Raw genomic sequence first — 26,296 nt, forward strand, 5'->3', positions numbered from 1 at the left:
GTTCTGCACTAAATCCCTCTTCATGACTGTTATAATGTTGAGTGTATGTTTATATAGCGTCAGAAAGGTGGTGATTCGAATGCATGATGATACATTTTGGGAAATGTAGTTTGTGGTGCTGTTAAACTGGACTGAATTTACCACTTAAGAGTCTCTCTTATTTATCCTAGCCCACTGACTTAAATAAGGTTCTTCAAATTACAGCCTCCAAAATGAAAACACGGTTGAATCAACAGCTCTTTCGGTTGTTTGAAACAAATGCAGAATACCATAACCTCCATGAAGTTAAGGTTTAGTGCAGATTTAGTGTTGTATTATAAGGCATTTCTTTTCAATAGTGGGCCCATATTTTATATATATATATATTTCTCTAATCTGCAAACTGGCCTACTTTTTTCAAACAAGGAAAGGTCCAGCAACTTTTTTCCATTTAATGTTATATTTAATTTGTTTAAACACTTTGCATTTTGTTCAAAAGGTTAAGTTGTATCGATGTGACTTTAAAGAGCATATAAGTGTATCATGCCAATATTATGCGCAGGTGGAACTGTATTATAGCTACCCACTCACTCCCACGCAGGACTCACAACACACCACTACTCCTATCTGGACATGTGTTTAGCCCCCAGCTACTTTTGCCTTTTACCTCTTCCTTTTTTCAGTTAGTAGTATCCTCCGCCGACAGATGTATGAGTGTCACAATAAATATCGGTCCGATCTGAGGTGAGCGACTTCCGTCGACCACACGGCAGCTTGAGGAAGGTGGTGACAACACACACACACACACACACAGACAGACAGACAGACACACAAAGTCTGCGCTGCCAAGCGGAGCAGCAGTGCGAGTGTGGAGTGGAGAGGCTCTCTACAGTCGGTACCGGACGGCCGCTGTGTGTTGAGACGGAGCCGTGTAGCCGCCGACGTGACGGATTTGAAGACATGAGCCTGCAGCGTGTGTTCATAAAACCTCTGTGAAAAAAAAAAAAAACCCCAACGCGACAGTCTACACTTCAGGGTACGTTTGCCTCGCTTGTTTGAGGTTTATTTAACATTTATCAAGCTTTTTAATGCTGTTAGTTTAACTAAATGAAGAGGCAGTGGTTTCGAAATGCAGCTTAAACAGGTGTATTGGAGTTATTTTTCTTTTAATGGCAGCTGCTGTTGTTATTTGGGCGTGTCCACTCACAGGTAACTGATTAACTTTTCTCTCGGGCGGTTGTGGACGGTTAGCTAACCTCCCGGAGCGCGTGCACTTTGCTAGCTTGTTTGTTGTTTAAATTTGAATTTTAACCGGTAATACAAATGATTAAAAACTACTTAAAATTAGAAATTAAATAAATAAATAACAAAAACAAGCAGCTCACTTGTAAATGGTTAAATTGTGGATTACACCGATTTGAAACTAAATTTCGACAGAGTTTGCCGACGGGCTTAGTTTTTGGTTTTTGCTAGTTGGTGCATACAAAACGGTGTGTGTGTGTGTGTGTGGGTGTGTATGTTTGTGTGTGTGTTGGGTAAAGCTTGTTTTAGCCCTAGGGTGAAATACGTGAAACATCTTATCAGGGCTGCATTCTCTGACATGCCTTGGCTCATCAGTGAAGCACTGCACGCCTCTTTTAGGTGGGTGTGGGAGAGGCACCTACACACACACACACACCCACTGAGCTAGGTTGTAGTAGTAGTACTCCTGATCACTACAAAAAACTACAGACTACAGTGGCTTTTTGTAGTCTGTGGAGATTCTCAGTTCTCTAAAACAAAGGCAGCTTCACCGCTCATCCAAGTGGCTTCTGCGGTCACTAAAACACCAGTGGTGAGTGGAGTTTTGAACATCTGTGGGTGGTGTAAACGTAGTCTTTTGGGACTGAAGAAACTACTTAGAAGTGAAACGTCGTCAGGCAAACTCACACAGTTCCTGTTGCACTTGTTTTAGCTTGGTTTTTTTTGTCTGCTTGGTTTGTGTTCTCATTCTGGTAAACCTAGATGTTCAGTATTTCAGATGTCAAACCGATTTAACCAACATATTTCCTGTCACTTTTTGCAACAGTTAATGCCGCAAGTTTGTTGCAAAAGCTCTCCTCTCCCCTCTCATCAAGACTTTGGCCGTCTCTGTGAATCTCTTTGTTTGGTGCTGCAGGAGAGCTGAGGTTGACATCCCTGCACCCTGCTGAATGCTTTTCATGGCCCTGCATTAACATCACTATGGCACTGACAGAATTACTGCCGCGCTGACTTTAGCTCTCTCTGCCCTTTCTTGCCTTTCTTCTTCAGTTTTTACTTCATTTTACTTGGAAAATGCAACACATTTGAAGTGTTTCTCCTCCCATCCCACACCCCATTCTCTTCTGCTGTACATATCTGAAGCTTCTTTTCTTTTTTTCTCTCAGGTCTCGTCTGGTGAATTGATTGTGATATCCGTACAACCTTGTCTCTTTCAGCCCTCCTCGGCTTTGTTTCTTCGGTCTGTGCCATCCATCTCACCATGGACAGCCTGCTGAGCGGGGCCAGTAAAGGGGCCAGTGCCCCTCACACTGCACAGACCTCATCACGTCATAGATGCCTCTCGCTGTCCTTACCCCTGTATGACTGACTGTCAGGGAAACAAAAAAGACTTAACTCCTCTTAGCTTGAACAAAGGAGCCATGTATCCGCTGCTGTCCTTCAGTGTCTTTTGGCTGCTGCCCCTGGCCTTGATGCTGGAGCACGACTCACCACTGGACTGTGTCCCCCGCAGATCTGTGCCCTATCATAGTGAGTGTTTTTTTTTTTGTCTAACCTAGACTTACTATGTGTCAACTCATGTTGGCTTATAATGGTTTAAGCTTGGACTCATTGAGAAACAGAGTTTTAATAATTGCTAATTAATTAAAATAATTAACCACTCATGTACCGTCCACAGGAGACAATGCTCATCGGTTTCACGAGGAGGGTGTGTTCAACTACTCCACCATGCTGTTGAGAGAAGACCTGGACTTGCTCGTGCTGGGTGCCAGGGAGGCGGTGTATGCTCTTGACCTCAATGACATCTCCAAGAAACAAGCTTCTGTAAGAACACCTTTGTTAACAATGCAGTTGAGGCCCATTTCATCTTGGAGCTGGGCCCATTAATTGTTTGAGTTAGCCTTCTGTTGAAATGTCTTATCAAAGTTCTCTGGGCTCAGAGCCACAACAATTTTAAGAAAGAACTTGTGTATCATGATAGACACTTTTCCCTGAATCAAGACTTAAGAGAAATACATACATTCACAGTACTAAATAGTTAGTGTGACTAAGTGAGTTGTAAACTCATCTGTGTTTCAATTTTGAAGGCCGTGGTTTGTGGTACTACTCAGTTTTATTGTGTTGTACCGACACGTATTTCCATTAGTCAGTGGGCTAGACTAAATGACAGAAATACTTTTGTGTTTAATTGAATACTGTTTCACAGCGCCACAAACCACATCTTCCAAAATGATCACACAGTTGAATCATCACCTTTCTTATAATAATGCTTTGATGTCCAGTTTCACATTATAATGGTCGTGAAGAGGGGTTTAGTACAGAGCTGTTATCTTAGAATGAATTTATTGTCACTAGCATATCAGAGGAGACTGTGTGTGGAGAAGTGTAGACTGTATATAAAATACATATTTAGTCAGCAATTCACCTTTGGCTAAGCCACACCCTAGAATGTAGATTGACCAATCACAGCCAAGAGAGCTCCCACAGGGGTCCGACACTTTTTCCACAGCGCTCCATTGACTTTAACGCAGGCGTCTCATATTTTCGGTCTCGGCAGGCTGTACTGTCGGTATATATCCAGGGTATGGATAAGCCCAATGATGTGCGCGCAAAACCCTGTGGAGCTAACCAAAACATCACTGTTACAGCTTAAGTTGCATAGTTGTTGATATGCTAGCACACGCTGAAGAAATACAACGTTATACTTGTTAGTCCGTTTGCTTCGTAATAACGATTATAGAAGTGAATAGAGACGTACCCAGCTTTGCATGAACAGTGTTGCTCCTTGATACTGTCAGTCCCAGCCTCCGTCTCGATTAATAGGATATGCGGTGGTTCATTTTTTGACTGTGACCGGTATGCTTTTGCCTCTATTTGGATGCCTTGTTGTTCGTTGCGTTTCACTTGTATGTCCTGAATATAGCCTTCGAACGCATATTGCAGCCCCTTTTGCCTACTTCTATCGGACACTTTATTTGCTGCTTTATAAAAGTTTGACAAAAGTTCAGCAGGAAGAGCTGTCACAGCATAAGCCATGTTGATACCAGAGCCTTATAGATAACCAGAAAACCACAGCCCAGAAGAGAATGTCGGACGTAGCAACAGTAACTAAGGGGGGCGGGGCTTAGCCAAAGGCGAATTCTGACAAGTGAAGCCAGTTGGAAGGAAATGCTATATGTTCCCTGGGTGGTGGCTCCAAAAAACATCACCAGTAGACTTCCACTGAAAAACTGTCAACCTTTCCTAAAACATCCACAAGTCATTATATTGCCATTAGCTAAATTCTTTCTTCTAATCAGTGAGCTTGTGGTCCTTTTGAAAATAATTATGGAAATGTTTTGATATTGGGCTTCAAAGAGATGGTTTGGGGACGTGTCTGGATTGACTGACGTGTCTAGTCTGTGGCTCTCTGTCCAAATGGTCTATGCTGATGTTTCAAAACAATAGTCAGGAAACCATTTGATGACGTGATTGTGGCAATCAATGAGGCAACAAAGAGCCATAACCACCCTTACATGCGTACTCTACGTTCAGCAACAATAACCTGAACTAATCCAGAAAAAGTCTCCAGTCTTTCTGTGATATGACGGTTCACACACAACCACCACAAATGAAGCAGAAGTCCTCTAAAATATGTGCATTCAGAGCAACAATAAATACAGTATGGAACTTTAATAATAATTTTACCACAGGTTGAGCAATATATCATTATTGTTTTAGTGGATCACTTTTCACACAAGAGCTCTTGTGCTCTGACAAAGGACTCTCTCAGATTGAAGTAACGCATACTAATCTCTCTGTGTACACAGTGTTACATTTATTTGTTTCTACAGTAGGAATGTGCCTAAACCCTAATGAACACAATTCAATGATGTTGTCACCGAAGCTGTTTTTTTTTTTTCATACATTTAGGTTAAATGGGAAGTGACACCGCAGAAGAAAACTGAATGTCAAAACAAAGGAAAAGATCCAGAGGTTGGTCAGTTTAGTTATCACTTGTATTTTATGTAATGTAAAATGTACTGATCAGATGCAGCAATTGCTTTTAAAATGCATTTGCAGATGGACTGCAAGAACTATATCAGGATCCTTCATAAGATGGAGGACAACAGAATGTATGTGTGTGGAACCAATGCTTTTGATCCAGAGTGTGACTTTATGGTGAGCAAAACTCAGTGGCTTTACCCATACTGTAGAAAGTAATTGATGAGACTGATGTAATATATATATATTTTTTATCAATATTACGATACATGCAGAATAATTATAGGACTAAACAGGTTGTTTGTCTGTGCAGTCCTATGCAGATGGAAAGCTGACTCTTGAGAACGAGGCAGACGATGGAAAAGGGAAGTGTCCATTTGATCCCTTCCAGAGATATGCCTCCATCATGGTTGGTGAGTAGCAATTAAGCAGCAGATTGAAAAAATAAAAAATTAAGGGGCTCAGCGCTGTTTGTGAGGCCATCAGTGAATCCAGCAGAACTGGAAGTGATGAAAGGAACCAAATTGACAAAGAAGGCTCTTGAACATTCAAATGCACGAATATTTTACACTACACTAATCAGGTCTCATTGCTATGGGGTGGGGGTGTCTGGTCTGGTCTAGGTGGGTGGTACATGTCTAAGTAACATCCACGTGAATGCCAGGTTCAAACGTGTCCCAGCAGAACATTGTATTGTCACAAGATGATCAATGTTATTTACTTCTCCTGTCAGTGGTCATAATGTTATGTCTGATCGGTGTATACAGTGGTTTGTAAGTTTTACAAGATTCCTTGCATCCCAGCTAAAAGGCAGATTACTTCTGCCTGTTGGTATGAAAAGTTATTTCCTTTCACTAGTGCAGAACATATGTGCCAGCTGCCCGTTGGCCTTAGTCGTCGTGGTGTGTTCAAGTGCAACTTTTTCGGCTCAGACACAAGTGATGAGATGTCTTGTCACAGTGACAAAAATGTTTTCACGTGATCTTGTGTCCTGTCAGATGATGACCTATACTCAGCCACGTCAATGAATTTCCTTGGCTCTGAACCTATCCTGATGAGAAGCTCTCCTGTCTCCATACGCACTGAGTTCAAAAGCTCCTGGCTTAATGGTAAGAAGTGTCAGTATTTTGGCAAGATTCAGGACTTCACTATCTCTCTCCGTAGGTTAACTTTGTCACTTATGTTAGTCAAAGCAAATGTTTTTTTCTTTTTTGTTCGCCAGAGCCCAACTTTGTCTCCATGGCTCAGATGCCAGAGAGCGACAAGAGCGAGGAGGGAGATGATGACAAGGTATATCTGTTCTTCAGCGAGACAGCCGTGGAGTGCGACTGCTACAACAAACTGGTGGTCTCCCGTGTGGCCCGTGTCTGCAAGGTGATAAAAAGTTTTCCCATGTATGAATTTGCAACAACAATAACATATAATCAGCACTTCCTTAGTTGCGCTCATTCCACCCTTTCCGCTGCTTGAATATGCGTCCCATTTCTTTTTTTGTTTTTCCATTGCTCTTTATGGTTTTATGGTGTCCTTGTGTTCTCACAGGGGGATCATGGGGGGCTGAGGACCTTGCAGAAGAAATGGACATCCTTCCTGAAGGCTAGATTGGATTGTCCAGTGTTGGAGTCCCAGCTGCCGTACATTATCCAGGACACGTACCGTTGGTGTGACCCCAAGCAGCACTGGAAGAAGTGCCTTTTCTACACTGTCTTCACACCACAGTCGTACGTTTTAATAAGCAAACATGTTAGTGTTGGAGGGAGGAGGTTTTTGTATTCTTTATATCTTTGGCACACCATTAGGTTAAGATGTCCTTCATGTGTTTCAGGGACACATCAGACCTGTCTGCAGTGTGTGTGTACCGTGTGTCTGACATCAGTAAAGTGTTTGCGGAGGGGAAGTACAAGACCCCAGTCCCCGTAGAAACCTCTTTTGTTAAGTGGGTGATGTATAGTGGAGAGGTCCCCAGCCCGCGGCCCGGAGCTGTAAGTCTGTCCAACAAGCAGCATGTGTGTGTGCATGTGTTAGGAACAGAGCCAAATCTCAAAAGGCAACTTTTTTTTTTCTTCTTTAACAAGTAATCTTTTGTTCTTTTGTCTTCTTGACTCTGTTGTTCTCTCTTTTCTCTTTCCTTTCTTTCTTTCCTTACTAGTGTATAGACAACACGGCTCGTGAAGCGGGCATAACAAAGACTCTGGACCTCCCAGACCGGACCCTCCAATTTATCAAAGATAAGCCCCTCATGGACCAGGCCATCCAGCCAATAGGAGAGAAACCTCTGCTGGTGAGAAGGGGAGCTACATTCACACGCATCATCGTCAACGAAGTGGAAGCCGCAGATGGCAACAAGTATCATGTGATGTTCATAGGCACAGGTGAGTGTGTTGTGTGTTGTGTGTTGCATCGATACAACCCACTTCCTGTATACATTTCATTTTACTGCTCTAATTACCTGAAATCTAATTTGGTTGGTTGGTTATATTTATTTTTGCTTCAGTCTAGTTTTTATCATTTTATTTCATGTAGACAAAGTCAAGAAGCATAGGCAACAATGCTTCTTCTTGCTTATGTTGAGAGATTTGACAGAAGACATTTCCTGTATTTCTTTTTAAAGTCTATTGTCTATGTTCTCTGGTTAATTAAACTTGTTTTCTCATGCCTAGTTTTGGTTTTGTTGTATTTAGTCTTGGTAAGTATGAGACTTAGTGAGTCAACATATGTATAGTGTAAATATGTTTTTTGGTTTTATATGAATAGAGCAAGGCACGATGCTGAAAGCTGTGAACTACGATGGAGAGATGTTCATCATAGAGGAAGTTGAACTCTTCCAGCCACCAGAGCCAATCAAGATTATGAAGTTTTCTAATGTTACGGTAATTTAAAAACATTGTTTCCATTGACGTGACAGACTACTATTAAAGTGTATGCTCATTTTATATTGCAATAAAGCACACGTCTGTGTCTTTGCTCTGTGTTTGCATGTGATGGATCCGTTGTGCACAGGGTCAGCTGTATGCAGGCTCAGACTACGGAGCAGCACAGATACCACTTGCAACCTGCGGGAGGTCTTCATCCTGTATGGACTGTGTTCTAGCCAGAGATCCATACTGTGGCTGGGACAAAACGGTTGGGAAATGCGTTTCCCTTTCTGACACACAAAGGTAGGAAGCGGCACAACCATGTAGAGGAAGCAGTGTTAATATCTGTTCTGTTCAAGCTAAGTTTCAGTCCCTGTATCTTCTCTCTTTAGTGAACTTGTCCAGAGTTTGAAAGAAGGAAATGCTTCTCTTTGTCCGGTTGCCGGTGAGTCTGTACAGTATTTGTATGTTTGAATGAGGTCCATTGTTGTTACCAAATTGAAAATACATATGTGGACCTCTGTTTTCATTCTAGACCCTGTCAAATCGATGAATCAGTCCATCTGGCCAGGTGGCAACTTGAAGCTTAGTTGCCCATCGCCATCCAACCGTGCGAAAACCAGCTGGCAGCGGGATGACAGCGCCCTGATCCCCTCAGCACGCTTTCAGCTTCTAGGGGATGGACTGCTTATCCTTAATGCTTCTTTTAGTGATGCTGGTCGGTACCGTTGCTCGTCTGTGGAGCGCTCCAAAACAGATGAGTACACAACCGCAGTGGCTGAATACCATGTCACCATAGACCCAGCAGCTGGTAAGGGTCAGGTATTGTATCATGCCCAGACTGGTGGCCCCTCTGTCCCAGGACTGCAGGTTGTTGTCGTACTCCTTGTAGTTTCTCTTCTCGCCCTTTTGGCCTGGAACTTTTACAAAGGCCACCTGCCTCTGCCCTGGAAGTGTGGAAAGAATAGAGAACAACCCCAAAGGATGCATGACCACGAGGCTGTAAACACCACTCTGACTTACCAAGATGCACAGAGGACTGCATTGGCTGAGGACAACCCTCTGGTGTCTGCAACACACCACAGCTCTAACAACAACCACGCTGGTGAGAGGGGTGGAGTCAGTGCTTCAGCTGAGGAGAATGAAGCCCCAAAAGTCGGTGCATCTCTGCAATACATTGATGATGAGTCAGAAATATAAAAAAGACACCTACCTTACTGTTTCCCACTGAGCGCCTTCCAGGTTTGACAAACAAGTTGGGATGCTTCAAACTATGAATTTCTTCTGGATGTATCCGTTCAACTGTGATATTTGAGAGTTTAAATCTCAACTCGTGCATTATTTGCAACAAGTTGGAGCATAAAAGTGTTCAAAAAGTTATTCAAACTGTTTTGAGGGACTCTAAGTTGAGGCTGATTTCCTCTGTGCTTGGTTTTACACGTATGGTTTTGATTTCCATCTAACTGTTGCCTCAAGTCTCAATATAGATTGAGGTTTCCTGTCAAGACTGCTATCATTTTCACGGGGAGCATACAGATGAACTGAAATTGAGCCATTTTTTTTCTAACCAGTAGCTAAAGATTTTTATTTTTTTTTATATTGTATTAAAAGATGTTTTCTATCTGCTCCTTGGATTGTGTCAGTGTGTCCAGACGTAGAGTAGTGGAAAGTTCACTTTACCCAAATACACTTGAAATGGTTGTATTTACATATTTCCATTTTATGCTACTTTGGACTTTTTTTGCTTTGGATGTCTTAATAATGTCATTGTCTGTAAATTGTGTTCTACATATAAGAGGGTCCAAACCTGTTCTTTTACTCAAAGTACATTTTGCTGATAATACATATGTGCTTTTACTCCAGTAGGATTTCTCATGCAGGACATTGCTGCAGTGGTTACAGTTAAGCAGTCTATGTGAATACTTCTTCCAACACTGTGTATTGACAGGCTTTGTATTTTTTTTAGATTTCCACAAGACTGGACATGCCAAGAATGTGAGGAACAGATTATACCTGCGGTTACAAATAATCTTTGACAGTCCAGGTGTTACAGTCTCTTTGCAAAGACTAACCACGTTTCAGGTGTTCATGCTTATGTTTGAAATTAGCAGCATTTACAGCAGAAAACCGTTAAACCAGCAGCAACATGAAATGATTAAAAGGCAACGATTTGGAAAAAGGGGGAAAAAATGTTTAATGTGTAATTTTCCAACTACATTACAATTGACTTTTTCAGACAGTACAGAGTGATTTGTCAAAAAACAATACAACACGTTGACTGTGAAGCCTTAATAAAATACCACTCAGGTGGGCCTTGGTCCTTACTCGTATGTGGCCTTTATCTCCTGTAGCGGTACCTCTTGAAGTGGAACCACAGCTGGAAGATGCCGTTGGCGAACTGACAGCGGAAGCCATGCCGGTGTGAGTACTCCCACTCCCTGTTGACGATCTTGAAAGCAATGTCCTCATATGGTGGGCCCGCGTGGAACCTTAAAATCCCAAAGTCCTTGTTGTCTGGACTGGGCTCGAGGAAGTACTGGGGGGTGGAGCGCTTGTCGATCAGGTCCGGGTAGAAGATGTTGAATTTGTAACCCTGGACGATCTTGGGCGGAGGGTTGTCGAAGTCGTAATGCGTCTGGTTGTACTTGTTCCACTCGAAGCCCGTGTGAACCCTGTTGAAGAAACGCGGCTTCCTGGGGCGGTATTTGTCCGCCCACAGGTACATCTTCCCGGTGACGGGGATCTCCACGCTGAACTGAGCCTCGTCGTTGCCCATGCCTTCTCTGGCACGACGTACGAAGGCGTCCTCCGCGCTTTCGCTAGCGTCACCTGACAGACAGAAGATGGTAAAGAAACAGTGAGGCGACATATTCATTCATCTGAATCGTTTGCACACTACAACATTTCACAGACATTCATGTTATTCTGTCTTGGAGTGTGTCTCTCTTACCGGTGACTTGGAGCTGCCTGCGTGCTAGCTGCAGTCTGTGTATGTCTTCTTCTGGGGTGATCGTGTGCGTGTCCAGCGGCAGCTCAGACTGCGTGAGCAGCGAGGGACTGTAGCGACCCGAGTCGTACTCCGCTTGGCTCTGTTGGATGAGGTCCTCCTCGGTCAGCACGGCCTCCACCGCCTCACCCTTCTCCTCTTCATCCTTCCCGTCACCCTTTTCTCCTCCGTCGTCCTCTTGCCTTCCTGCTGTGGATGTGGACGGACCAGCTCTATCATCGTCCTCTGCTTCTCTGTTCCTATTCCTTGTGGAGGATGAAGACGGGCCAGGTTCTCCTGTTCCCCTTCCAGACAAAAACATGTGGGTTTAAATTTGCGTGCAACACACATCCTCAAAACATGCGCATAAGTGAGAAATTAAAAAAGGGGAAGTTAAAAGTTGCGTATTTCACACAAGGTCATCTGTTTCAATGTAGCCGTGCGTCATATGAGGTTTCAAAATAACTTACTCATCTTCCTCACTCCTCGCCTCCTCTTTGATGATGGGGAACAAAGGTCCACTCTCCACTCCTTGTTCCTGTTTCAGCTTGAACAGCTTCTGACGCAGCACATCCTGGTGTCGCTCTCTCAACCTGGCTCGGGCCATGTAGACTCTGACTTGCTGCAACAGACTCTCCCAGTAGCCGATATCAAGATTGGATCCTCCAGCGCGGATCTTTGTCTCAATGTTCAGATGCAGCGCTTGCAGCTGGCTGTATGTCTTTCCTTTGAACACCGTCTGAACGTCCGTGCTCACAGCTGTGTTAATGCCGTCGCGGCGATCACCTGAGGATTAAAAAGGTTTACGATGTGGTTAAGAATATAGGACGGCACAGCAGAAAACAGAGTACCCAAGTACATATGGAGAGGACTTTTATGATAATGGATAAGGATCGTACCTGGTCCTTTTCCGGAGGCCTCCAGTTTCCTCAGTTTGCTGATTTCGTCCTCAGTTATGGTCGTCATGTCTCTCCAGAAGTCTACGTTCTTCCCTTGCTCTAACTCCATGTACACCTACCAGAGAAACATCCAGACAATAAACCATCATCAGTGGAGATCACTTAAATAGTAAATGTAAAGAAACTGTTAACATCATCATCACATTTGTGGCCAGTCTGCATAAGTTAAACTATATTTAATCAGTTAAAAATGAGGGCTTGCTACTCATTCAATTCAGGGTCAGCATATGGTCATGTTACAACACTGTATTATTGACTAATCAAGATTGTTTATTTAAACTTGATATTACTCTAGTCACACAACTTGTTCACTTTAATGCAATTCAGACACAAACCTTTATGTCCTCCAGCAGGTCGTCCATGTCGGTGACGGTCAGCCCATTGAGGAATGTGTAAGGTTCATGCATCTCCACAGCAAGATCGTCATCTTCTGCACTGATGTACTTTGCCAGAAGGTCAATGGGCTTGGCACGACCATCGCGAATTCGAATCTTAGACCTAAAATAGACAAGCAGAGGTGTGAGACAGTGTACATTTGTATTAACAGAGGGCTGCAGAGACCTTGAGGTGGAACTGCGCAAACAAACTGTTTACATCAGGGGTGTCAAACATATAGCCCGCGGGCCAAACCTGGCCCCGCCAGAGGTTCTGATCTGGCCCACAGCACGAATTTGTAAAGTGCAAAATGCGGAAATTACGTAAAAGACTACCAGTATTTGGGAAGGTTTATTAAGTATATGTAGTGATGGGCAATCGAGGCTCTGTTGAAGCCTCGACACGTGATTCACAAAAAGGTTCATTACTCGAAGCTTCAGTGACACAGTGCTCTATTAGGACATCTAGTGGACAATAAAATGTAGTACACTAGAGACGCGTCTTACTGGTTCATGCTTGTATGGGACTTGGTTTGCCATGCACATTTCTGTTCGACTACATTACATGGATACGCGGTTTAAAGCTGATAATAAATAAATTATATACATATAACAATAAAATACATGAAAGGCAACAAATGGGAACCCTTGCTTCACTAACGAAAGACTGTTGTTTTTTTTCAATGTACCACGAGCCCCTTTCGTATTGCGCTTTTGTCGTTGGACGGTTTTGATTTACGTCACTACTACGTTCTATGAACCTTCGGTAATTTACACCAATGTTTATGTTACAGCGCTTAAATCAACTATTTTCATTTGCTCTTGGTATCATGGTTTAGTAGTGTTAGAGAATATCTGTACTGAATGCAACTCTGTCAAACCAAATCTCTCTTGACTCGGTCATTATTTGCTTCGAAGACTCATCTCTCCCGAAGAGCCGAGACAACCAAACCAGTGACCGGGTTTCTGAATGAAGCAGTGAAATGGTTCATACGTCATAAAACACGTGATTTGTCCGAACCAAAACTATATTCGCACTTCTGACTCAGAGACTGAGTGAGAGTTAGAAAAATAGGACTGTATAGCTAATTTATGTTTGATTGCTCTAGACTACTGTATGGTTTCAAGTGGATAAAATAACAACAATAATAATAATAATAGTTATTGAAGACCATGTTTCCTATTTGGCATGTCGCATTGTAACCATATATACTCTTCACGTATATTATGAACCATTTAAATGGTGCCGTTTATGTATCTATGTCTATCTACCAATCTAGTGTTATCTAACTATGTAACTAATATATCTATTTCTCTCTGTATCTTACCATCTATCTACAATGATTCTCTATAAAATATGCAATCTGATACACCAACAACAGCAACAAACCAACCTACTCTACAAAGAAACATTCAAATTAACACCACTAAATAGGGATAGGATATCCGGGACATCCCTGAACACACTCGATCCCACCAGGTGATTCACATGACAAAGCGAACCCATCAGGTGATTCGTTTGCCCGCTGAAGCACTTGAACTGCTTCGAACGTCACTCAAGTGCTTCAAACGTCACTAGTCACGTGACCGAACCACGCCTCGGCACAGTGGTTCGATACAATTGCTTCATGAGCTACCACGCATGTGTCGGAGCCTCGGGTGTAAGAGGACCATCACTAAGTATATGGAATGTCCTATGTTCAACATGTTTCCTGAACGCACCATAGTCTTGTGTTATAAATGGTATGAACTGGTGTCATTCTGTTTGATTAGCCAGTTAGTGAAGTTCAAGTTAACCTACCAGGTTTCCAGGTGTGTGGGACAGAGAGGAGAAAGACGGAGCGACAAAGGAGTCATCGCTAAAACTTAGTTTAGTAAGCCGTAGTGTTTTAGTTACGTGCCTGCCTGCACGATTTAGTGTATTTGTTAGCTGGAGTGACTGGACGCTCAGTGGGAGCCTTTTCTGTCGGGAATTCTGCTTAATCAATGAAAAACCATGACCACACTGTGGACTGTTGCTAGTTAGCTCCTCGTGCTAGCAGTATGAGAGACTTGTTCTTGGGAAACACTTATTACACCAAGCTGCTGAGAACCTACGGGTTGCTTATGAACATGGACGGAGCCCGAGGACGTGTTTACTACACCACCGTGATGGGATACTGCTGAAGGAGGGGTTTGCCAAATAATATCTAACAGCATCCTGCATCCCAGGAACTGTGAGTACTGTTAAGACACTGAACTGAATTCAAATGGGCTCCAACATGTGCACGCGACAACTGTTTGATGACATAGACTCATTTACTTCATTGATGGATTTAATTGATATTAAATTCAAAGGTGGGGACCACCTGGTCAAAAATAAATGTTATGGGTGCTTCTAAAAGTTTGTGATAATGTATTTCCTTTTAACAAGTAGGGAACTATGAAGCCATACTGGTTTTGTTAATGTATGGTATGATGAGCTCTCAGCATAGCTGTATATGAAGCTAACCAGGTCTCTGCACTCTAGAAAGAGTCATACATTCTAACTGCTGCTATACACACATCCCAAATTTAATACTTTAGTAGAGCCTCATGCAAAGAGTGATTACTCAGAATAGTTTTGAGGCAGGTTTTGTAAAAAGGATAGCTCAGTACATGTAAACATTTTCATTATGTACTTCTTTGCATTAAAACAAAGGGAAACATTTGGAGTTGTTGTTATTTAAAGGTTACTGTACTTTAATATTTCTGGTCCTGCCCGCTTTAGATCACATTGAGCTGTATGTGGCCCCTGAAATAAAATGAGTTTGACCCCCCTGTTTTACATCATAGTGTAATGAAAAAACTCCACCATGGTTTTTCAAACAGATAGTTTTTCACTGAAATAAACACAACTGTTGCTGCACACCAACCTCAGTTTGGCCTGGTGCAGATGGAAGTTGTCTTCCTGTTCTGCCCAGGTCTTGAAATGCTCTGCCTCCTTCTCCCTCTGCAGCATTTCCAGCTCCATCTCTCTCATGGCCTTCTCTCTCTCCCGCTCCAGACGCAGCTGTTTCACCTATATAAGCACAAAGCTGCTATGGTCACATATTTCACTTTGTTTTCCAGTCTTAAGATCTAATTTGTCAAACATTTAGCAGCTCGTGTTGCCTGGGTAATAAATGCACATATTTAATTTCGAAGCGTTGACATGTAACCTTTACCACAGTTCATACCTTCTGCAGCTCTCTGCGGTTCTCCTCCTGGATGCGTTTGTTCCTTTCTTTAAGCTCTTTTTCTCCGAGATGTCCAATACCTTTCCTGTCCAGCGCCTGAGAACATACACAAAACAAAGGATCATGGTTGAGAAACAATATTTCTGAGCCAGCTAATGACAGATAAATATCCAAACGTCTTGGCCAGGAACTCACCTTCTGCCATTTGAATGTGCCCAATAAGTTGTTGTCACCAAAGGGGTTGTCTGCATTGGTGTATCCCATGTACTCCTCGCTCCAACCCATCTTTTCTCTCCTTTTCTTCTCCTTTGCTTCCTTCTTTGCCAATCTTCTGGCTCTCTTCTCTTCGGGTGTCTCCAGAGCTTTCATCATCTCCTTCTGTTTCTTCCTCTCCTCCTTGTCTTTGACTGCGCGGCCCCCACGGTCAGAACCTGAGCTATCTGAGGACTCAGGTGAACTGGAGCGCTGCCTCCCTCGATCTCTGTCAGCCCTCTCTCTGCTCCTCTCACTCCTCCCACGCTCCCTTTCTTCACTCATCTTCTTTCGCCCTTGGCTCTTGTCCCTGTCTCCTTTTCTTTCCCGGTCTCTGCTGCTGCTCTTCCACCTCTCTCTGTCTCTGCTCTGTTTGTCTCTGGCCGGACTCCTTCTGTCAGGGCTTCTTCTCTTCCTCCTTTCTCTGTCGCTGCTTCCGTCGTGGGAGTCAGAGCTGGACTGGGACCTTCCCCGTCTCCTCTCTCGAGATGTGCCTTTACGACTATCCATTTCTTTTCTCCTCCTTCTCATCTTGGTATTATCTGAATCAGGACTGAGGGGAAAAATGTGATTTAGTACAGATTAGAGGAATACGTTAGTTCCTTACTGTTCAGTGAGTGTCGTATGGTTTTAAAGGAAAACCTGAAAACAGAACCACAATGGATTATAGTTGGTGAGCGCTTTAAAATAAATAAATAAAATAATATATATATATATTTTTAAATATATATATTAAATATATATATTAAACACATATATATTAAACATATATATATATATATATATATATATTAAACAAACCAAAATAAACTACGATTCATACGAGTGATCATCCGACTGTGTTTTAAACTATTACAAGAGTGCGTAAGTGAGCTATAACATACTATCACTATAATAGGACACTTGGGCAGACCTAACCAGCTGACACCACATAGCACAGGACATACCTCGAGGACCTGTTCCTCTCATGGTCTGCCCTCGGCCTTCTGTTGCTCTCTGAGCCGCTGCTGGAACCTGAACGGTTCCTGTGTTGAGGCCGATGTCGGGCAGGAGAGCCATCGCTCGAGCTCCTGCTGCCGGATCTTCCTCGACTACGGGCGGTCCTCTTCGTGTCCGCAGACCGACTGCGGCCTCTCCGCTCCTCTGGAGATCGAGACCTGTTCACTCTGGACTTGTTCCGCCGACCTCGGCTCAGACTTCTGGACTTGGAGCGGGATCGACGTCGTGTTTTCGAACCCATCACGAACTTTCTGCCACTGCGGGGTCCCAGTGGCAGTTTGTCGCGTAAATAAGAGGTAACGATTTCGGCGGTTTGCTGTCTTCACTGTGTAAGGTTTAACAGCTTGTTTGTAAAACAATTCATATCATTAAATGTTTGATATCATTAAATGCCTTTACACGCCCGACTCTAAAAGAAGTCGGCTTAACAAGGGCAAAGCGTTAATGTTTTAAGTTTTCAAAACGAATTGCTCAGGCAGCCGAGAACCGCCTTAAAGGGGCTTGCTATAAAATGGCGCATATCGAAGACGTCACGGTTATGCGTCGAGTAAATAAACTATAAATAAATGTCCGTTTTTAATTGTGTTTTCTTAAATGGCACCGAACATTTAAAGTCAAATTAGGATAACAGAGCTATACCAATGTTTTTAAATAATGTTAGCGTGAAAATAGGTCAGAGGAGCTCTTAGAAACACAAACAACATCCAGGCTTTCCTGACGTCAGGCACTGGCAAATGTAGTTCTCTGAATTCACTCACAGACAAACACTTCAATTAGTAATGGTCACAAATCAACCAATTCTCCCCATTGAACGTATTTCATATGTGTATTATATAATGTATCGTTTAAATGCGTCAATGTGAGCAATTAGCATTGCTTTCGAGGGAAAAGGTAATGTTTACAGATGAAAATTGGACTACAAATCCCAGACAATCCGGTTGCCTGTTTTTAGAGAAGCGGGGACTCCTTTCAGCAACATTCTTCACTGTCCAGCCTTCTCTTAGGGCGGCATAAACTGCATTTCTGGGTATTATCGTTACAGTGTTTGCTTGCTACACTTACAGCTGACTGGCTTTGATTACTTTCCTATTCTGGCTCTCGTATCCAGTCGAGTAAAGTATTCGCGCCACAGTAAGATCGGCTTCAGCTGCTCGGTAAGGTAGAGCTTACATTGACTAGCCTACATTAGCCAGCTGCTACCAGTAGATTTACGGCTTATATCCGTGGCTGTCCTGCCAGGTCGATCAACTAAAGCTGGAGGCGCTGGTCAGCCACAATGGTCTGGTCAGTTGGACAATTAATTTTTGAGTACTGACAGTGGTAAATTATTGATATTTTTTGGGGGAACAAACCAGCGGAACCTTTGTTTGGCTTGTGCGCAGCCTGACAGGTTTGGCCTGTTTCATTGTCTCCCAACAACGAAAACGCAGAAGTTGTTTTCGGGGTTTTGCTAGCTCGGCTAACTCAGCCGTGTTTGTGTAAACAAAGCCGTCAGCTGTCGACTTCAGATTATCTTGAAAGCTACCTAGAGCAGTATGGCGCAACACGACCCCTCTCATGTAGCCAGCTCGCAGAAAGCACTCATGCTGGAGATGAAGAGTCTCCAGGAGGAGCCCGTCGAGGGATTCAAAATAACACTGGTGGACGAGGCTGACTTATACAACTGGGAAGTGGCCATTTTCGGACCACCAAACACCCATTATGAAGGGGGGTATTTTAAGGTAAGAACACAAGTGTTGACAAATAATGAAGTACAGTTCACACATTCATCCCACGATGTGATATAATGTGACACAAAGATGCAGAGCTATGAATAAAGATGTGTTTTGTGTCCTAGGCTCGGATCAAGTTCCCTATAGACTACCCATACTCTCCACCTGCTTTCCGCTTCCTCACCAAGATGTGGCACCCCAACATCTATGAGGTGGTGTATCACAGCCTGACATTATTATGGATGCTCTTTTATTTGGCGTTATGCAATTTAAATAGCCCATCCTGCACTGTGTGAAAGTGACACGATGTCCTCTGTTTTTAGAATGGAGATGTGTGTATCTCTATATTGCACCCTCCAGTGGACGACCCTCAGAGCGGAGAGCTGCCTTCAGAGAGATGGAATCCCACCCAGAACGTCCGGTTAGTGCTCTCCTCATGTGTCTCTCCTTTTGAGATAAGATAAGATAAGACAGGACTTTATTCTTCCCCCGTGTGGAAATTATGGTGTTACAGCGGCAGGAAACCACAGTGCAAGATGTCTTCTCTGTCCTCTCCTGGCCGCTTTAATAATTTACCTGGCTCAGGCTCTTATCGCATGACATTCGTCTTCTGCGGTGTCCTTTAATGTCATGCGACCTCTTCCAGTCAAAGCTGTCAATAGACGTCTCAATGTGTCGGCTGCAGCATCTAGGCATTATCTTTCAGTATATAAACAAAAGTGTTGCACCTTTTTTTATTGTCTGCTATGTGGGTTTTTGTCGGAGTATAGTTTCTAAAAAAAAATATATATATATATATATTTTATCGAAGGCCCCTAACACCAGGAAATTTACACATCGAAGTAAAAAAATTAAAAGCAGTGAATAGAGCACAAACAAAACGCAAAACAAAATGAGTTCAGAGCTTTATGTGAACTCTTTAATGGTGTTGCAATATTGTAATATTATACTGCATTCACGTGTGAAAGCAAAATTGTGGAGGATGTATTTTGTTGTGTATCTTATGAATTTGTTCACAGATTAATGAGAATTGCACCCCCTCCCCTTCACTTCTTTTGGTTTGCCTGCACACATTACGTGGTTAAACATGGAGATATTTGGTGTCGCGGGCTTCGGGATGTCATATTTTGCACAAAAGCAGCCTAAGCACAAACTGTCCAAAGTCGCAGTGGCTGCTGTAATTTGGATCTTGCAGGATTTTAAAGGTCATTTGCCTTATACACGCGGTTATCTGTACATTTTTTTATTTTTTTTTTAAGTTCGACAAAAAGCTTAAATACTTACTGACTTCAGTGGGCCACTGCTCTCTTCCTAGATCACTTCCAGGTCATCTGGCACTTTTTCAAGATACTTCAGGATGCTTTATTTCTAGTTATTTCAATTTCTCCACACAGCAAGTGGTTCAGAAGCTACAGGCATTTTCTAATTCTTCCCAAACCATTTTAAGACAGCTGTATAATGTAGACTTGGAACAGCTGAATTCCAGTTCAAGGGCTCTGTTGTTATTCCTCCTTAATGAATCTTTGTGCTTGTCGAAATGTCTACCCACTGTATTAGTTCACCTCTTAAATCCAATCAAATAAAGCAGCTCAGCCATAAATTGTACCTTTACAAAGAGACAAATTGTCCATGTTAATCGACACTGTCACAGAGGTGTTCATCTAAGCCCATGTTTATTGTTTAGCCTGTGGATTGAAGTGCTATTGAACTGGACTGTATTATATACAGAGAGGCGTTTCTATTGTTTGTCCCATTCACAAACACAAGGACAGAATATTCCAAACACATTTTAACACAATGCAGTAACTACTACCTATACATATAGTTGAATGAACACCTCGCTGACATTTATAACGAAACCTGACCTTTACAGGCTTCGTAAGAGGAAGGTTATGTGTTGGAGCCGTCACAGTGGTTTGTGTTACGCCGTATAGATGTGCCTAATAAAGTGATCAGGAAGCATATGTTGCCCGGTGGTTTCAGCATTCACACCAAACCTCAAGTAATTTAATTAATTAATTAGGAGCACTTTACTGTGAAATCCATATTATGGTTCATGATCAGCATTCTGTGAACTGTATTTCATTCTAATGTGGAGGCTGGTGAATAAACAGGTAGTGAATGAATTACAACTGCATACACCGACATTATAGTCGGATAAAATGTATTTACTTATTTAGTATTAGTTGTAGTAACTCGACTGAGTTGATGGAGAGAGAATTAATCTGGCAGTTATTCTCTGGTTTCAATTCTCAAATGTGACTTCTCACATGTCAACGTATCGCTTTGAGGTTAGGGAAATTGTAATGGGTGTTTTTTTTACAATTCTATAGACCAGTGTATTCATCTATTAATTGACAAAATCCATCCATAATGTACATAATCTTTAACTGTACCCTTAATCAAAGCAAGAACATGAACATTTAAGACACATTAGATGAGAAAATAGGCATAAGGGAGAAGGCAGATCAAGTATTTCCCATTTATGATTGACACAGACAGTTTGTGGGCTTGTATCCTCATTAAAATGTTTTCAGCACATTGACTCGACCTTTGCGATTGCCCGCAGGACCATTCTGCTAAGTGTGATCTCGCTGCTGAATGAACCCAACACCTTCTCTCCTGCCAATGTGGACGCCTCTGTCATGTACCGCAAGTGGAGGGACAGCAAAGGCAAAGACCGGGAGTACGTGGAGATCATCAGGTGAGCAGTCATGCAGCACAACCAAAAGCCGACTACATCTGAGGATTGTTGTTTCAAGCTGACTCACGGTTACATATTCTTTAAAACGCCCCTCAGGAAACAGGTGCTGGCCACCAAGGCAGAAGCAGAGCGCGACGGCGTAAAGGTTCCCACCACGTTGGCCGAGTACTGCGTCCGCACGCGCGCCCCGCCCCCCGACGAGGGCTCCGACCTCTTCTACGACTATTACTACGACGACGACGACGTGGAGGGTGGCGACGGCGACTGCTGCTACGACGAAGACGACTCGGGCAACGAGGAGTCGTGACATGCTTTTCTGACAGAAGACCCGATCTAGTTGACGTACGCAACCCCTTTTTTCTGCCCGGGTTGCCAGATATTCTAGGTTTACAACCAAGAAAGATTTGAAGCTTCCCTCCTCTAAACCAATAAGAGCTTTTTTTTTCTTGAGCCTCTGAATTTGTTTAAGGGGTTGAAATTTGCTGCCGAGCTGCGGAAGTCAGACCCGGTAAGATTTGCACCAGCACAAAAGTCACCACTTTCTTCAGTTTTGTGAACAGCTTCATTGTCATCACCTAAAACCTTACTTTCAGAGAATCACCTAAACTCTTGCATAATCCCATTGAGCTGCTCAGTCCCATGTATAGTGTAAGGTATTGTATGGTGAATACCACTGTCAACAAAAGCAACATTTGCACTGGTGCAAACACTTCCAAACACTTCTCAACCTCTCTCTTTCATATCTTTATTTCCCCTAATTGTAACTGGGCGTTGCTCGCCAGTAGTTGGACTCGGTGCCGGACAGAAGATCGAGGACTCGGTGCAGCCCATTTGTGTTTAGCGGTGTACACTGTCCCAACTGTTCAGGACGAGACATGAATTGTCACGTGACGGGTGTTTTCAAAGTTCTTGTGCATGCCAGAACATCGTCAGAAGCTTTCCGTCTCGCTCACCGGTGGACTGTTTACCGACATCGTGACCTGTTCTCGGCTCTGTGAATAACAAAGACAATGGAGGACTCTCTTCCCGATCGACCGGCTGGCTGAGTCAGTGGGTCAGATCCTCATGTGAACATTTTTTGCTAACATGAAATTGATCTTCACTGTGTTTCTCCTGGTTAATGTTGGACGTGTTTCTCTGTCGTTTTTGAGTGTGGGCTTATGTTATCTCAAGTAGCTCAGATTTAATAGATCTTGTGGGGGGAGTTTTTCAAGGGGGGGTCGGAACTAATTATTGATCAGAATTGTATTTGTCCTCAGGGTCAGTCTCTGAGGCCTGATGGACCCAAAGACCTAAGGCAGTGTGGAAAAGAAAGCCCCAAACATTTGATGATTGTCTTAGTTTGCTCTCCTCCAAGCTTCATTATATTAGTCTTTGGTTAGACATCACACCTGCACTCTTTGCTTGAGAATGATTTATGTGATTATTAGGTTTAATTGGGAGGGGTGGGGAAACTTTTAGGCAGTCTCTGTTAAAGGTGTTGTCGCAGTATCAGGATTATCAAAGTCTCTGGAAGAGAAAAAGAACAAGGCTGCCATATTTTATCTTTCATTACTATTCTTTGTGTTAGACGAGCGGACGGGTCATGATATTATTTTTAGAACGTATGCGTGTCCTCTTTGTGTAATTTCTCATCAGCAATATCGGTAGATTTAATTTCCTTATTAATTGGGGCGTCATACTGAATTTCTCAGGATAATGAATTACGTGTGACAAGACAATTAAGACGAGCAACTGTTCTCCTCATTAGGTCAGTCTGCAGTGTTGGTTTACAGCTTCAGCGGGATCCACAAACCGATATGCACATGTAGCTGTATGGATGATCACCGTGTTGTTTGATTCACCCGTGTCTATTTTTTATTTTCAGCTATTTAAAACTGACAATAATAAAGGTTTATTTGAAAATGGAAACGTACGGTGTCTTACATTGCTTGTAGGAAACGGTTTCATTTACATCTTTGCTGTAGCTCGTTAGACAGGGTCACACTTAATATTTACTATTAGGTTCAGCAGAAAAATCCTCATCACTAAAGTTTTTTCTTCTCTTTCTGTTGGTTCCCTCTCTTGCAGTATTACAGTATTACCTGGCTTGTATGGCTGCAGCTCTGTTCATTTAAACAACAGTCATAGGGAGGTTTTTATCTTAAGAATATCACCATAGGTATCAATGTCTTCCCAACTCGACTTGTGCAACTAATCCAATTTTAGACAGCTTCTCATCACACAGTTGAATAATGCTAGAGTAAGATATGTTTGTCACTACATCCACCACAGTTTATTTACTGTGTAGATTTATTGTACATGCCTCATCACTTGGGAATTATATAATCTAAATATTAATAAAATTTGTACTAGATTTGCAGCCATCCCCAGGAGGATGCAGCCTGACAAAGACAAAAACAGTTTAGGAACAACTCAAACAAAACAAAAAACAAAAAAAAAAAAACAGACACCATCAGAAGGCCCATGTCCATTCTCTAAATCAGAACTGTTTTGGAGGAACAACGGAGACCTACACAATATTAGGAATGTGGTCATAATGTTATGGCTGATCAGTGTATATTTTAACCTTGGAATATTGATTTTTAAGCTGCGTACCATCTTTGGTTTATATATTTTATGCATTTACAGGGTTGAAACAATTGCTTTAGGATGGGGTGTAGTTTGTTTTCAGCAACAAATCAAAATAACTGCTCTTATTTCAAACACCTTACAGTGATGAAGCAGTAGGTTCACTCTGTGTTCATGGTACCGTATGAATGAAAACACAATTTGATTTTTAGATGCAATTTACTTACAGCCCACAAATGTCAGTTTTCAAAGTGCTACATGGTTGTGATTAGAAGCTGCTTTTTTTTTTGGATAATTCATGTCACGTCTACTCCTCTCCTTCCTCCTCCTCCTCTTCTTCTTCACCTGCTGCAGAGTCAAGGCCAACCTCCTCATAATCCTTCTCCAGGGCTGCCATGTCCTCCCTGGCCTCTGAGAACTCACCCTCCTCCATACCCTCACCCACATACCAATGAACAAAGGCGCGTTTAGCATACATCAGATCAAACTTGTGGTCAAGCCGAGCCCAGGCCTCCGCAATAGCAGTGGTGTTGCTCAGCATGCACACAGCCCTCTGGACCTTAGCCAGGTCTCCACCAGGAACCACAGTGGGTGGCTGGTAGTTGATGCCAACCTTGAATCCAGTGGGGCACCAGTCCACAAACTGGATGCTGCGCTTAGTTTTGATTGTAGCAATGGCAGCATTGACGTCTTTGGGCACCACATCTCCACGGTACAAAAGGCAGCAAGCCATGTACTTGCCGTGACGAGGGTCACATTTCACCAATTGATTGGCTGGCTCAAAGCAGGCGTTTGTGATCTCAGCGACTGAGAGCTGCTCATGGTAAGCCTTCTCAGCAGAGATGACGGGGGCATAGGTGGCTAGAGGAAAGTGGATACGGGGATATGGCACCAAGTTGGTCTGGAACTCCGTCAGGTCAACATTTAGAGCACCATCAAAACGAAGGGAAGCAGTGATGGAGGACACAATCTGACTGATCAACCTGTTCAGGCTGATGTAGGTAGGACGTGCAATGTCGAGGTTCCTGCGGCAGATATCGTAGATGGCCTCGTTGTCCACCATGAAGGCACAGTCCGAGTGCTCCAGGGTAGTATGGGTGGACAGGATAGAGTTGTAGGGCTCAACCACAGCAGTGGACACCTGGGGGGCTGGGTAGATCGAGAACTCCAGCTTTGACTTCTTGCCATAGTCAACGGACAGACGCTCCATCAACAGGGAGGTGAAACCAGAGCCGGTGCCACCACCGAAGCTGTGGAAAATCAGGAAACCCTGAAGGCCGGTGCACTGGTCAGCCTGAGGACAGAAGGGAACAGATAACAACCAGATATGACATGCATGTCATTTAATTTGTTGATTTGCATTTGTTAATACTCAGGATGTTACAATCCCTTGTGCCAAGATCCCAGGCAAAACACCGACTAGTCACTGGCAGTATGCAGCATGTCATTTCAAGATAATAAATTTGACTTTCACTGCTCTGAACTAACCCACCAGTTTGCGGATCCTGTCCAGAACCAGGTCAATGATCTCTTTCCCGACGGTGTAGTGTCCACGGGCGTAGTTGTTAGCAGCGTCCTCTTTGCCACTGATCAGCTGCTCGGGGTGGAAGAGCTGGCGGTAGGTTCCAGTGCGCACCTCATCTAAAGGAGACGGATTCAATTAGATAACCTGAGGTTTGATCAGCTGGAATCGAGAAGCAGCTCATGTCGTCTTTGTAAGCGAGGGGGTTATTTACGGATGACAGAAGGCTCCAGGTCCACAAAAACAGCTCTGGGGACATGTTTTCCAGCTCCAGTCTCACTGAAGAAGGTGTTGAATGAACTGTCTCCTCCTCCAACTGTCTTGTCGCTGGGCATCCGTCCGTCGGGCTGGATCCCATGTTCAAGGCAGTACAGCTCCCAGCAGGCATTACCTATCTGGACCCCAGCCTGCCCAACGTGCACCGAGATACACTCACGCTGGAGGAAAACATGATGTAGTTAAATTAGCTGAGTGTTTTTATGAACTACCAAACAGTCATGTTTCACTTCATAAAAATTATTTTCAAATTTGAACATGAACACAACTAAGCCAGCCATTGGTAATATTTTCCCTGCTTGGCAATGGGCTGGAAACTATAGCAAGTAATTGATAAGTTCTACTTTTCGTATTAAAACACTAATAACTTAAGTTACTCGTTACTATTAAAGCTAAAAAAAAAAAAAAAAAAAATTGTTACAGCACTACAACCAGCCACTTAAGATTATTAATAGATTTCACCTTAAACTTACAATTAATTGGTGCAGGCAGCAGGCTTTAAAACTGCTGAACTCACCATGTTTCCTGACACGAAGTGCACAGGTGTTGAAAAGGACGATCAAACAAATCTGTTTCCCCCGCGAAACACATTTAAACTAATCCCGTACAGCTGAGTCCCGGCGGGGCTTTATATACCCACATTAACGCAGCTGTATCTGATTGGCTGGGAGTCCCACGAGCTGT

General features: G+C 43.1%; 4 protein-coding genes across 6 annotated transcripts; 2 read left to right on the forward strand and 2 right to left on the reverse strand.

Annotated features, from left to right (window-relative positions):
* Positions 1 to 714: 714 nt before the first annotated feature.
* On the forward strand, positions 715 to 10,090 carry LOC311489792 (semaphorin-4E-like). 2 transcript variants are annotated; one of them, XM_084547060.1, is made up of 15 exons: positions 715 to 1,015; positions 2,439 to 2,751; positions 2,900 to 3,045; positions 5,134 to 5,196; positions 5,284 to 5,382; positions 5,519 to 5,618; positions 6,204 to 6,314; positions 6,428 to 6,579; positions 6,748 to 6,926; positions 7,031 to 7,187; positions 7,355 to 7,577; positions 7,960 to 8,075; positions 8,206 to 8,363; positions 8,453 to 8,505; positions 8,596 to 10,090. In XM_084547060.1, the coding sequence occupies exons 2-15, from the start codon at positions 2,583 to 2,585 to the stop codon at positions 9,258 to 9,260; spliced, it is 2,391 nt and encodes a 796-aa protein (XP_084403186.1). In that variant the 5' UTR covers positions 715 to 1,015; positions 2,439 to 2,582; the 3' UTR covers positions 9,261 to 10,090. The 2 variants fall into 2 exon arrangements, with proteins under 2 accessions (XP_084403186.1, XP_084403187.1); XM_084547061.1 differs by lacking the exon at positions 715 to 1,015 and adding an exon at positions 1,039 to 1,813.
* Positions 10,091 to 10,235: 145 nt separating this feature from the next.
* Positions 10,236 to 17,084, reverse strand: cactin. Its single transcript, XM_084547059.1, has 9 exons — positions 16,776 to 17,084; positions 15,772 to 16,381; positions 15,577 to 15,672; positions 15,274 to 15,419; positions 12,341 to 12,503; positions 11,946 to 12,060; positions 11,517 to 11,832; positions 11,011 to 11,351; positions 10,236 to 10,889 (listed from the first exon to the last, which is right to left on the reverse strand). The coding sequence occupies exons 1-9, from the start codon at positions 17,066 to 17,068 to the stop codon at positions 10,399 to 10,401; spliced, it is 2,571 nt and encodes an 856-aa protein (XP_084403185.1). The 5' UTR covers positions 17,069 to 17,084; the 3' UTR covers positions 10,236 to 10,398.
* Positions 17,085 to 17,657: 573 nt separating this feature from the next.
* On the forward strand, positions 17,658 to 23,154 carry cdc34b (cell division cycle 34 homolog b). The gene is made up of 5 exons (XM_084546647.1): positions 17,658 to 18,548; positions 18,665 to 18,751; positions 18,863 to 18,960; positions 21,109 to 21,243; positions 21,340 to 23,154. The coding sequence occupies exons 1-5, from the start codon at positions 18,363 to 18,365 to the stop codon at positions 21,548 to 21,550; spliced, it is 717 nt and encodes a 238-aa protein (XP_084402773.1). The 5' UTR covers positions 17,658 to 18,362; the 3' UTR covers positions 21,551 to 23,154.
* A 673-nt stretch (positions 23,155 to 23,827) lies between these two features.
* LOC311489967 (tubulin alpha-1C chain-like) lies at positions 23,828 to 26,174 on the reverse strand. Of its 2 annotated transcripts, none has more exons than XM_084547285.1 (4): positions 26,130 to 26,174; positions 25,551 to 25,773; positions 25,307 to 25,455; positions 23,828 to 25,108 (listed from the first exon to the last, which is right to left on the reverse strand). In XM_084547285.1, the coding sequence occupies exons 1-4, from the start codon at positions 26,130 to 26,132 to the stop codon at positions 24,122 to 24,124; spliced, it is 1,362 nt and encodes a 453-aa protein (XP_084403411.1). In that variant the 5' UTR covers positions 26,133 to 26,174; the 3' UTR covers positions 23,828 to 24,121. The 2 variants fall into 2 exon arrangements, with proteins under 2 accessions (XP_084403411.1, XP_084403412.1); XM_084547286.1 differs by lacking the exon at positions 26,130 to 26,174 and having other exon boundaries at positions 25,307 to 25,396; positions 25,432 to 25,455; positions 25,551 to 25,695.
* Between the last annotated feature and the right edge of the window lie 122 nt (positions 26,175 to 26,296).

This window comes from Chelon labrosus, assembly GCF_963514085.1.
Source record: "Chelon labrosus genome assembly, chromosome: 6".
Taxonomy (NCBI): Eukaryota; Metazoa; Chordata; class Actinopteri; order Mugiliformes; family Mugilidae; genus Chelon; species Chelon labrosus.